General features: G+C 43.3%; 4 protein-coding genes across 4 annotated transcripts; 3 read left to right on the top strand and 1 right to left on the bottom strand.

The window, feature by feature from the left end:
- Positions 1-1,841: 1,841 nt before the first annotated feature.
- Positions 1,842-3,203, top strand: LOC131882714 (transmembrane protein 165-like). The gene has a single exon (XM_059229952.1). It carries the CDS (start codon positions 2,055-2,057, stop codon positions 3,012-3,014), a length of 960 nt encoding a protein of 319 aa, XP_059085935.1. The 5' UTR covers positions 1,842-2,054; the 3' UTR covers positions 3,015-3,203.
- A 1,066-nt stretch (positions 3,204-4,269) lies between these two features.
- On the top strand, positions 4,270-7,184 carry LOC131882707 (DNA topoisomerase 3-beta-1-like). The gene is made up of 2 exons (XM_059229945.1): positions 4,270-4,771; positions 4,854-7,184. Exons 1-2 carry the CDS (start codon positions 4,388-4,390, stop codon positions 7,071-7,073), a joined length of 2,604 nt encoding a protein of 867 aa, XP_059085928.1. The 5' UTR covers positions 4,270-4,387; the 3' UTR covers positions 7,074-7,184.
- A 1,100-nt stretch (positions 7,185-8,284) lies between these two features.
- Positions 8,285-9,390, top strand: LOC131882716 (SET domain-containing protein 9-like). Its single transcript, XM_059229955.1, has 2 exons — positions 8,285-8,903; positions 8,965-9,390. The coding sequence occupies exons 1-2, from the start codon at positions 8,461-8,463 to the stop codon at positions 9,359-9,361; spliced, it is 840 nt and encodes a 279-aa protein (XP_059085938.1). The 5' UTR covers positions 8,285-8,460; the 3' UTR covers positions 9,362-9,390.
- Positions 9,346-11,480, bottom strand: LOC131882710 (splicing factor 1-like). The gene is made up of 5 exons (XM_059229947.1): positions 11,025-11,480; positions 10,744-10,967; positions 10,398-10,676; positions 10,145-10,325; positions 9,346-10,079 (listed from the first exon to the last, which is right to left on the bottom strand). Exons 1-5 carry the CDS (start codon positions 11,401-11,403, stop codon positions 9,412-9,414), a joined length of 1,731 nt encoding a protein of 576 aa, XP_059085930.1. The 5' UTR covers positions 11,404-11,480; the 3' UTR covers positions 9,346-9,411.
- Between the last annotated feature and the right edge of the window lie 660 nt (positions 11,481-12,140).

The following is a 12,140-nucleotide window of genomic DNA, read 5'->3' as shown; positions in this document are numbered from 1 at the left end:
CTGTAAATGAAAACATGTTGGCATAAGGTTGGGAGTATTCATTCAAATATGTGGCTGCATCATTAACAGCAAAATTAATGTTACCTTGTATAATGTTAAAATTGTTTGATCAGGGTTTGGCTACTGCGTCTCCATTCATTTTCTCTTAAACAATTCACATGGATTGCCGTAAAATCTGTACAAAAAGTTATCCTTGACACATGCAACAGTACGTCAAATCCATATGTAAATATTGATCGACCAACAAATTAGAATTGGCTGATCTGGCTAACCCTTGAAGCGAAGGGCGATCGGGAATTTGAGACAAAACCTTGTCCAAGTGTGACTTAAATCCTACTACTGGATCAACCCCTACATACGCCCTGCGAATATTTAAGGCAGCCAATTGAACAATACAGGAGCCGGAGAAAGAAGAGAGTTGGACTTCATTGTTCGAACTAGCCTTGATTCTCATGGACTTGAAGGTGCTCTCAAAACGCACGTTAAGCTTCTACGGTCACTACAATTGACCCTAAATCCTGGGTTGGGACAAAGCTCATGAATGATTTTGAAAACGTACAATATCAGATACCTTTCGTACCTACTCTGAACACTGTACAGTCCCAACTTTTTTAGTTTCTCCCAATACGAGGGCTCTCTCATTCCTGTGATGTTCCTAGTGAAACATCTTTGGACTTGTTCGACCTTTTGCAAACCTGGTGAACTCATTGGAGCCCAAATGGGTGAAGCATATTCAAGATGCGGCTGAACAATCGACTTGTACAGAGTTAGCATTGTGACACTATCTCTGGACTTAAACGTGCGATATATCCAACCACATGTTTGAAAAGCCTTACCCACTTTTAACTGGATATGCTCATCGAACTTTCCATTATCTTGGAGGACTACACCTAAATCTTTCATAGATGAGTCCTGCTCAATGTCCTTACCTTCATCATCTAATAGTGGAGTGTTTAATGGCGTCGACCCAAAGGTCATTGAGCGGAATTTCATTCCGTTCAGGGCCATATTACTCTCAGTTACCCAAGAGTAGATTCGATCTAAGTCCTTTGCAAACTTTTTGGCTCGTCGATGCACTTTTGGACAATTGTACTTACTTTTTAACACCTTGTGCCCAATTTTGTTCACTTTTGTCCACTTGGTGTTGAAAAGTTAAGCTGATTCCCAATATTGTCCACCCTGCTAACAAGTGATGTCCGTTAATTAGTACCTTGGAAATGTACTGGAAAAAGGCAAATAATTTTGAAAATATTGATTAAGAGCACTTGCTCAAGAGGGCGTTCAAGTATGAATTCTCTAACATTATTCATTTCTCTAGTACCTCAAAAGGATAATATAATGGTATGGTTTAATCCATGAACCACTAGAAATCGGACGGGGATACTTTGATTGAGAATTAATATTTCAGTATTGAGTGTTAACAGATAGGTCTTCTTCAATTGAGATTGGCCCCAGGTCACCACACGACTTTGTTTTTAAATTTTCAGCTCAATGAAGGGCCTTAGTTTTGATCCAGGCGTTCGCTTAAGGTGATCGATGACAATTGCAATATGTGATTATAGCGACCAATAAGAGCATAATATGCTGACTTGGTTCAGAAATATGATTTCTTTTTACCATAACATCCTCATCCATATTCCAGGGGTTTATGATGCACTCCTTAAATTTAGTCAAATCCGTTTCATTGAAGTGAATGTATGACGAAGGGTGGGGACATCTACAATGGATCGCACAAGATGCGCCATTTTTCATAATCCAGTAACGATCTTCTACTCGTGTTTTATCAATAATGGTGGTTGCGTGAATATTTGATTGTTGCGTTCTTGATGACGTACTCTAGAACTCTGCCACCGAAGCCTCTTTACTGTCTCTCCCTCTAGTACAGTCGTACTAGACGCCGAGGAAAAGGCCTTTTGACAAATAAGAGCTGAATGAGGACCTCTCAGGGCACTTTTATTGACACCACGTGGAACGGTTGACTTGAAATCCAACCCAATCCATCCGATTCGTGTCCTAACTTATTGTTTCCCTTGACTCATCTTCAATCCGGAAAGATGCGGGTTCTTGGGATCTTCCTGGTTGTCTTCACAGTCTTTGGGACCTTGTTGCAATTGAGCATGGCCCACTCGGATCAATTGACCTTACCAAAGGCTCCAGTACCTCTAAATGCCCATAATGTCAATGCTCCGGCCAAGGCAGGCAAAGTGGATCAGCGATTGTTTAAAAAAGAAGCCGAACATCCGGGGGAAACCAATGCGGAAGTTAAAGTTCCTGTAGCAGATTCGGTGGAACCCAAGCCCACCGAGGACATTGGCGACTTGTTTGGGTCGTCATCTGGATTCATTCATGGATTCATTGCCACCTTGAGTGTGATCATTGTGTCAGAGTTAGGAGACAAGACCTTCTTCATTGCGGCCATCATGGCCATGCGGCATTCCCGAACAACCGTGTTCATTGGGGCCATATCAGCACTCACCGTGATGCATGTCATGTCCAGCTTCTTTGGCTATGCCATCACCGTTATTCCAAGGCTGTATACCTACTACATCTCTTCGTTCCTTTTTGCCGTGTTCGGTATCAAAATGCTCCGTGAAGGTTACAAAATGTCGCCGAATGAGGCTCAAGAGGAGTTCGATGAAGTACAAGAAGATCTCCGAAAGCGCGAGATGAGCGACAATGGCGACGTTGAGGCCGGATCGGCGAGTAACCGTCGCAAGGAACCTAGTGTCATTTCTTTCGTTTCCAAAATCTTGATCCAATCCTTCACCATGACCTTCTTAGCTGAGTGGGGCGACCGTTCCCAACTAGCTACCATAGTCCTTGCCGCTCGAGAAAATGTGGCGGCTGTGGTGATAGGGGGTGTCTTGGGACACGCCTTGTGTACGGGTCTGGCAGTGGTGGGTGGAAGAATGATTGCTCAACGTATTTCAGTGCGGACTGTTACCATTGTGGGTGGAGTTGTATTTATCCTTTTTGCCCTCACGGCTTTGGTCATGGATCCAAACGCTGTGTAGTAGATATTAAATATGTCGTAAATGTTGATAGTTTAATTGCCAACCCTTTGATTAATCGTTCAAAAGAAATCGAGAAGTGTTGGCGTGCTCTGGGATCTCCCAAGTCATCTCGCGAGTTCTGCTTATTTAGTATATACCCGTGTTTCTGTGTTAATACCGAGATAAAAAAATTACACGTGTTTCAAGGGATCTTCTAACAAATTTGGCCAGGATTGTCTCAAACATCATATTTTACGACGTTTTCTCCCATCACGTCACCCTGAAGAGCTTCAAGTAATAGCGATTGCGAACAACCAAACTCGACATTTCCAAATAACTGCAATGCAAGCAAATAATGAATAAAGGAAAAATGAATTGTCAGGATGGGCTTAAGACAGACAAAGTGTTTCCAAACTTTGCTACAAAATTAAGATTGAGTAATGTTCATGTTCAAGGTTTACAATGCCAAAAAATTTATTTTTTTTTTTTTTTTTTTACATACTCTGAAACAATTAAGAAGAATGAAGCATTTATCACAAACAGATGAATACTGCCGTCTAGTCTGAAAATTTAATTTGGAAATTTTGGTTGCTGTTGGTGAATAATATACTTGTACAATTAGAAAAATCTTTAAAACAAACATGTTTCACTCCATTGCATTGAAAACAAAACATGACTTCTAAAGAACATTGTGACGTCAACATGGCATCCAAGTTGGTGTCAGATTAATAGATCTTAAAGGGCCTATTTTTTTAGTAACAATCTCACTTTTGAGTCTTTATTAAAAGGGATGGTTACGCTTTTGAGCATTTAAGCCAATTTTTGGTTGATATTCATCATCTATGATTTTGATAACTAAGCAATTCCGGGCTGACTAAATGTCATTATAGATTTTTTTCTCAAAAGTATATCCAAGTGAGAAAAAGATTGTGATTCAAAAATTCATAAAAAATCAATTCAATTTGAACCTATCCATTTTCCATTCTTTGATGGCATTTTTGCCTTCTTTTAGTGCATTCTTATGTGCACATTTGGATCACAGTATCCATATCTTTTACAACTCTAACACTGACATTGTTTGTTTACGCCTTGTTGGAGTTTCAATAGCATCTAATATACCATAACAGACCAATGTCTCTTTTCAATTTGCAATATCTTGAATCATGAGAGCCCATCATTCCTAATGGCCAAATGTACGTTTTTTAGATAAGTCTAACCAAATTCAAGCTTCAAACTTTTGCAGATGCAATCTTTTGCCACCATCCATATCAAACAAATCAAGCAGCTAACTGGCCTCGTTTTGGTTCGCCGCCAGTCAGCAGGCTTCGTTTTTTCCAGCCTCTAATACCACAAGTTTACAACCCACCCGCAGTCTCCACAGAGGCTTCCCAACCATGGTGGGCGTGTTGATGGTGGCCGAGAAGCCTTCACTGGCCTTATCCATCGCTCAGATTCTCTCCAACCATAAGTGTGTCTCCAGAAAAGGCTTCAATGGAGCTTGCTCCGTTCACGAGTGGACCGGCTCCTTCCAGGGACTCCAAGGGGTCAAATTCAAGATGACCTCTGTGTGCGGACATGTGAACACCTTGGATTTCCCCTCTAAATATAACAATTGGGATCGAGTAGATCCCAGTGAACTCTTCTACTGTTCCACCGAGAAAAAAGAGGCCACACCCAAATTAAAGATGCCGGCGTTTTTGGCCGCCGAAGCCAAACACAATGAATTTCTCGTCCTATGGCTCGATTGTGATAAGGAGGGCGAGAATATCTGTTTCGAGGTGAGACGATTAGTTGTGAGAACTGGGAAGGATTGTGGTAAATGACAGTAATGAACGGATTTTCATTTATTTCATTATTTAGGTCATGAATTGCGTACTGGACAGCATGAAACGGCCTCAAGGCGGTATGAGACAGTTTCATCGGGCCAAGTTCTCATCCATTACCGACAAAGACATCAAACTGGCCATGAACACCCTAGTGGAGCCCGATGAGAATCAATCCAAGTCCGTGGATGCCCGGCAGGAGCTGGATCTTCGCATCGGGTGCGCCTTCACTCGCTTTCAAACCAAGTTCTTCCAGGGCAAATACGGTGATTTGGACTCATCCCTGATCTCTTATGGTCCTTGCCAAACGCCCACTTTGGGCTTTTGCGTGGGTCGACACGACATTATTCAGACCTTTAAACCTGAAACTTATTGGACTATCGCTGTGAAGGTCAAGACTGAATTATCAGGGCGACAACTTGTCTTGGATTGGGACCGGCAACGTTGTTTCGACAAAGAGGTGGCCCAATTGTTCCTATCGGATGTGAAAAGCCACAAATATGCTACTGTGACTAACATTTCGTCCAAGGAGAAGGCCAAAGAAAGGCCTATTGCCTTGAATACGGTCGAACTGATGCGGGTGGCCTCCTCTGGCCTTGGCATGGGACCTCATCATGCTATGCAGATCGCCGAGAAACTCTACATCCAAGGGTTTATAAGTTACCCACGAACCGAGTCAACCCATTATTCGGAGAATTTTGACTTGAAGGACGCCCTCCGACAACACCAAAACTCGAGTGATTGGGGTGCCGAGGTCCGGGAATTGCTCTCGCAGGGAATTAATAAACCCAAGAAAGGCCATGATGCCGGCGATCACCCGCCAATTACCCCAATGCGGGCAGCGTCCCGTGACCAGCTGGATGGAGATTCATGGCGGGTCTATGATTACGTGGTTCGACATTTCATTGCTTCCTTGTCCAGAAATTGCAAATATCTCAGCACCGTCATCACCATAGCAATCGGGGATGAAAGTTTCTCCATGACGGGTAAAAAGACCATTGACCCGGGTTTCACGGCCTTAATGACATGGCAAACGCTGCTCGAGGACGACGAGAACTTACCCACGGTGAATAAAGGTGACCAACTCATGATTGATGATGTGCGATTACTCGAGAAACAAACAAGTCCCCCGGATTACCTCACCGAATCGGACTTGATTACCCTAATGGAGAAACATGGTATCGGTACTGACGCATCCATCCCGGTTCACATCAACAATATTTGCCAAAGGAATTATGTGACAATTGGGGCTGGACGAAAATTGATCCCCACGACCCTTGGGATTGTTCTGGTCCACGGCTATTTGAAGATCGATCCGGATTTAGTCCATCCGCAGATGAGATCGGCCGTAGAGGAGCAGCTGGATCTGATTGCCCATGGACGCGCCAATTTCAAGTCCGTGCTCAAACACACTCTAGAAATATTCAAGTTGAAGTTTCAGTATTTTGTGAGTAACATCTCTGGAATGGATCAATTATTTGAAGTGTCCTTCTCCACTTTGGCCGAAAGTGGGCGGCCCTTTTCCCGATGCGGCAAATGTCGACGGTTCATGAAATATGTTATGGCGAAACCCAGCCGTCTCTATTGCAATACCTGCGATGAAACGCTGAACTTACCTCAAAACGGTAACATCAAGTTATATCAAGAGCTCAAATGTCCTCTCGACGACTTCGAAATCCTCTACGTCACAGCGGGGGGCAGCGGGAAAAGTTATGTGTTTTGCCCATATTGCTACAACAACCCGCCTTTCAGGGAAATGAGAAAGGATATGGGTTGTAATAGTTGTACCCATCCCACTTGCACCCACGGCCAGAATAGCAACGGTGTGTCTCAATGCGTGGAGTGTGAAGAGGGTATTCTGGTGTTGGATGCAGCCTCAATTCCCAAATGGAAGTTAGGCTGCAATCGGTGTGACGTCATCATTCGATTGTTCAATGATGCAGCTAAAGTCTCGGTGTTGGATGAGAAGAACTGCTCGGAGTGCGACGCTCAAATCATGAAGGTCGAGTACAAAGAGGGCAAAAGCAAGTTGGAGGAGGGTGAACTGACCGCAGAGGGTTGCATTTATTGCGATGAAAGTCTCTCCAGACTTGTAGAGAAACATCATGCCGTGCTCATGCGACGCCGACCTAATCGTCAGGGAACGGGTCGTGGTGGGGCGGGACGTGGTCGTGGAAAGCCAGGACGGGGTCGTGGAGGAAAAAGAGGAAAAGTGCCCAAGGATAAAATGGCCCAATTGGCAGCCTATTTTGTCTGAACACCGCCATTCGATTTTCAAGGTTCCTCTGTCTCTCTTATTTACATCTCTAATTAATATACTAATCTTTGTTGTTGGTTCTTTTTCGCAATACAATTGAGCTCTTTTCAATGCTTTTATTACTGCGATATTCAATTGTGTTTTTTAGAGCACACCAGACCCTAAATTAGATGGCGCTAAATATTGTGTATTGTTACTGCCACTCGAAAACAGTTCTTTTCCTGAATTAATGTTTTGGGTCCAATTTTTGTCCACGCTCTTTCACCAACCTGGGAAGCTATTTGACTGGGTTGACGGACTTCTTGAAACATGGAACTATGAGCCGGCTTCGGGTCAGAGCAACCCAAAATACATTTATGAAATAAGAAGCATATTCATATTCGTTAAATCTTAATATTAAAATGCTCATGTTAAGTGTTAATTTGGGGATAAAATGAATGGTGGTGGGGATGCGACATTTTCTCTTCCTTTGGAAATCCATATCTCTAGTAGTTCTTCCCAGGTCTTAGCAGATTCGAAATCGAATATCGAAAATTATCAAATCATCTATCGAAAGTAAATTCAAATTCATTCATGCCCTTTTTGCCTTCAATAGTACGTCATGTACGTATGGGCGAGATTCCATGAAAATGAACTCCATGATAAGCGTTTATTCATTCCAAGTTTAGGCTCATGTTAGAACTCTTGGGCATTTCTATCCCAAATTTCTGGACATGCAATTTGTTCTTGATATCATACAAACACGGGTTATCGATGTATTCCTCACAGCCATAACACCAAGCACTCAAGTCAGAGAAGCTCACACTCATCAGATGGTGATTTTCAATGCTATGGAAAAGCATGTGTTCCTGTACATATCGACTGCAATGGACCTCCTGACAAATCAGACAAAGCCAGTTTTCTCCTACATTTCCACATGTTTGACATGGATCCTTGAGACTGACCTCCGTCCAAGGCTTCTGCGTAACATTGGTCTTCAGGTGCTCGCACCAAGGTTTGGGCATAACCAAATTGGCATTGGCATTTTCACTGTCAGCGAGGATATCGGCCAAGGTTTGGGGCGGCATCCCAGCCCCTTGCCCTTGGGGTTTGGATGGCCCAGGCTCTGGATGATCTGACATTGGAACTTTGAAATGAGAGGAACTCTCTTGAAGCACGAGTCAGGGTGCCCAAGATGGAGGAAAGTTTAGGGCTTGAAAGGGAGATTTGCACACAAATGGGCTACGATTGGTATGCTTAGAAATTGGCTTTGGTTCTCTGTGGGATCAAGGCGGTTTTCAGTTGTAAATTTTTCTTAGAGAGCCAAATTGAAAGATTAATCGCGATTTCACGGAGGTTTTGCATGAGTTCATTGAAAGCACCACGGCAGTTGTAAACATTGGCCAAGATGACTCATGTCCTGGATTTGTTCAAGAGGAGTTGGAAATCGTACAAATACCGATTTCTTCCATGGTTGGCGTTTAATTTGCCTCAGCAGGTCAAAAACCAATCTGCAGAGTTTTTGAAAGCTGATGAAGCTTATATCAAAGAACTCTTCGAATTATTTCAAGTTTTCACCAAGCCCAAATTGGAACTTCTGTTCCGAGACAATGCCAAACGATGGAACCATTTCTCGGAACTCAATAAAGTTAACAACAATGTCTTGCTCGAGCAATTTGGATTTAAGGTCGGGGTTCAAACGAGTAATATCTCCGGGATGAATGGCCTTGGTGTTTTTGTCACAGAGGGATATATACGTCAGGGTCAGTTGGTGGCTCTGTATCCGGGAGCCATATATGAGCCTTTTCAGCCCATTTTGTTCCAATCCATACGCAACCAATACATTCTAAGGCAAGACTTGCGACTCCTTGTTTCAAGAAATGGGCTTTATTAAAGTGTTAAACTCTTTCAGATGTGCGGATGGGATCAACATTGACGGCAATAATCGAGGATTGTCTAGAATGGTCTACAAATCTTTGTATGGTCGGGAGAGGTGGGGCCACACCCCAATATGCGACGTCAGTTGGTTGGATAGGCGTTTTCGTCCGGTGAACCCGCTAAATATCGGTCAAATCGTAAACAACGGAGACCAAACGCTCTACCCCAGTAATGTCATGTACCATGAGCTCAATATCCATCCTGAAGAAGTGGATCCAAGACTCAGGATATTCTTACCAAATATACATTACGAGTCCACCTGTGGTGTAAGAGCCAAACAAATTCGGTTGGTCCCGCTGATTGCCACCAAAGAAATCAATGTAGGAGACGAATTGTATTCGTCCTATTTCTCAACGGTCTCTTCTCGCTAATAAAGTATATTCTATAATTCCTTCCCTAAAGAAAAAAACACATTGACTTTTCATAATCGTTTAAATCCAGAAAATGGGTCATGTTGAAGGTCAGGGAGATCTTCAGGAGGCACAACACTTTCAGGATTCATTTTAGGAGAGTCAGCAGAACTCGAGAATGTTGGAGCCCCTGGAGGTGGCGGAGGGGCAGTAAATTGGTAAGACTGGAATTGTTTCCTCTGTTTCTCGGCCTGGGCTTGAAGTTTTAAATGCCTCATATACTGTTCATTTTGGTTAATCATTTCCTTTTCCATCTTCTCCACCTGCCATTCCATAGGAATGGGCCGGTTGTGCCACTCGTCTACCTTCTTTAGTCTTTCCATTTCCCGCTCATCATGACTTTTGAATCCAGCGGTCATTCTTGTTAGTTTACCGCCAAAAATTGACTTGCCCAACGCAGTCAAACTCCCGCCAGGACATTGTCCTGCAGACACAGCCCTTGAGTGCGCACTGGCTGCACCAGAAGCACCACTCCCATAGGTGAGCATGAGAGGAGCACCGACTTTGGATAAATCTCCCACGGGAGGGGCGTATTTGTCGTCTTTCTTCGACTCCTTTTTGGGGTCGAATCCCATATCTGTGAGAAAGTGCTCGTACTCCGAGTCAATCTGATTCGAGTCTTTTTTACCCTTGGTCTGATTAAAAAGTGCTCCCGGACGGCGCTGGCGACAATCTGAGGCTGGAATAAGCGGAGTAATTCGGTTATTTAATGCAATCCGGAGTGAGTTGATGATCACGACTTACTGACGTGGCCAATGCCACCACAGGCTGAGCAAATGACGGACGAGGTGAAATTGGAGCCCTCAGAGCACTCCCAAGCGTTGTGTCCCCATTTCCCACAATTAAGGCACTTTAGGTCTATGTCCCTTAAGGTTCCATTTAAGACCGCCAAATCGTGCATTGTCTTGGCTCTCAAAGCCACGGCCTGGAAAGTAAAATTGAAATTTAGACTCGGATATTCATTTTTAATGACAGATTACTGAACTGGCAAACTCACTTTCTCAGAGTCCGGTTGATAGATCTGAAGGTGGATGATATCCTCAATCTCTTTGACTGCCTTTTTGACGTCCTCTGCCGTCTGACCCTTGATTAGAGCGTGCATAGGATCTTCCATAGCTTCTACTTTGGTTCCACTTTTCAAAATACCCGTCATGCCCGACTTCAAAGTGCCCTTGCCACGAATAATGATTTGACAATTGGTTCGTTTGCTCAGCTCCTCGAGACTTCTACCGCGAGGACCCAAGATTAATCCCATAAAATTGATATGAGGGTGTTCCTGAAAGATGAGCTTGTTTATCAGATGACGTGAAAACGAGCAACATTAGAATTTCAGCTCAATCTACATCGGCAGGAATCATGACGCGATCCTCGAGATCCAAATTCTTGTACTTGTAAGCTGATGGCGGTTGATAAGTGGGATCGATTTCTTTGATTTTGGTTATAGCCGCATTTCTTTGTTGGATCAAACGGCTTTTTGTACGGTCTTCTCTAGTGTTAATTCTTATACCCTTATTGTTGTAAATTGGTTCAGGGGAGGGACTTCGGTCTCTGGGATTGGGCGGGATACCTAGAATAGTAACACAATTAAGCTACTATTAATAATCAACCAGTCGTTCGCCATTACCATAATTGGGTTGAGACAATTTCAAGGTAGCTTCTTGGATTTGAAGTCGCAAGACATAAATTTGTTGTTCCTTTTCACTCATTTGAGAGGTGTCAATCATGGTTGATAAAGTGTTGCCGGGTATTTTTGAATTATCCGTGGAGACCTGAGGAGCCGAGTGATTGGGATTGGACCCAAGTTCCCCTGAGAGCAATACTGAACATAGCTTCTTCTTAGGAGGATCCTGGGAACTGGAGGAGGTTTCCCACCGGGACTTGCGAGCTCTTCGGCGAGCAGCTCTTTTTGCTTCATCCTCTTTCGATTCAACGAGAATGCAGCCATTGATGGTGATGGCTTTCAATTCACTGGTCTCTGGTAGACTCATCTCGACAATTGTCATTAAAAAATATCAGATCGTCTCAGTACTTGACAGTGGTGTGTAAACAATGAAACATGCCGCCACCTGGCGGGTATTTTAACGTTCAATGAGCAGTTCTTTCAGATATAATTTCAGAAATAAGTAAATGAGAAAAATACCAATGTCATGTTGTAATAATGATACATATGGCGATTCATAGGTTGAATATCCCTTTCAAGAAACAAGTGACTCCAGAAACGTTCAAATATATACATATAAACATAGGTGCAAGAACGTTGAAATTGGAATGAAATACAATAGATACCTTACTAAAAAAATAAAAATAACACTGAAAGTCCCCAAAGTAGTAAAACTAAGCATTTGGTCATGTTTATTTCATTCAAAGCATATACATATATTCAAAAAAAAAAATATGGCTTAGCATTCTCCCGATCATTCATCTTCATTTTCAAACCTTCCGCTCTTATCGTGGCAGCCCACCACAGAATCTCTCTCTCTCTCCTGGAAATCCTGCCAATTCCGCCAATCCTCGAAGAGAGATCCACCAAGCAGCGACATCTTCCTACTCCTCCTCACGACTTGTCCCAGAAATCGCTGGGCCAAGGTGACTCTTTGGCACCGGTCATCCACCCTTGTTCCAAATCGTCCATCAGAAGATATCAAGCCCAACGTCAATCATCCTTCCCTTTTGACTTATGCCTCATTGCTGTCTATAAACGTTACGACCGGAGTCAACAAAGTGCTTCACGCATTCAGTC

Source organism: Tigriopus californicus, chromosome 6 (genome assembly GCF_007210705.1).
Source record: "Tigriopus californicus strain San Diego chromosome 6, Tcal_SD_v2.1, whole genome shotgun sequence".
Lineage (NCBI taxonomy): Eukaryota > Metazoa > Arthropoda > Copepoda > Harpacticoida > Harpacticidae > Tigriopus > Tigriopus californicus.
The sequence above is the reverse complement of the archived record's forward strand: the minus strand, read 5'-3'. Positions and strand labels throughout refer to the sequence as shown.

Coding starts and splice junctions, on each gene's coding strand:
- LOC131882714 (XM_059229952.1), top strand. CDS start 2,055: ATGCGGGTTCTTGGGATCTTCCTGGTTGTCTTCACAGTCTTTGGGACC.
- LOC131882707 (XM_059229945.1), top strand. CDS start 4,388: ATGGTGGGCGTGTTGATGGTGGCCGAGAAGCCTTCACTGGCCTTATCC. Junction 4,772..4,853: donor GCGAGAATATCTGTTTCGAG/GTGAGACGATTA, acceptor TTCATTATTTAG/GTCATGAATTGCGTACTGGA.
- LOC131882716 (XM_059229955.1), top strand. CDS start 8,461: ATGACTCATGTCCTGGATTTGTTCAAGAGGAGTTGGAAATCGTACAAA. Junction 8,904..8,964: donor CGCAACCAATACATTCTAAG/GCAAGACTTGCG, acceptor AAACTCTTTCAG/ATGTGCGGATGGGATCAACA.
- LOC131882710 (XM_059229947.1), bottom strand. CDS start 11,403: ATGACAATTGTCGAGATGAGTCTACCAGAGACCAGTGAATTGAAAGCC. Junction 10,326..10,397: donor ATCAACCGGACTCTGAGAAA/GTGAGTTTGCCA, acceptor TTTACTTTCCAG/GCCGTGGCTTTGAGAGCCAA. Junction 10,080..10,144: donor TGGTGGCATTGGCCACGTCA/GTAAGTCGTGAT, acceptor CGCTTATTCCAG/CCTCAGATTGTCGCCAGCGC.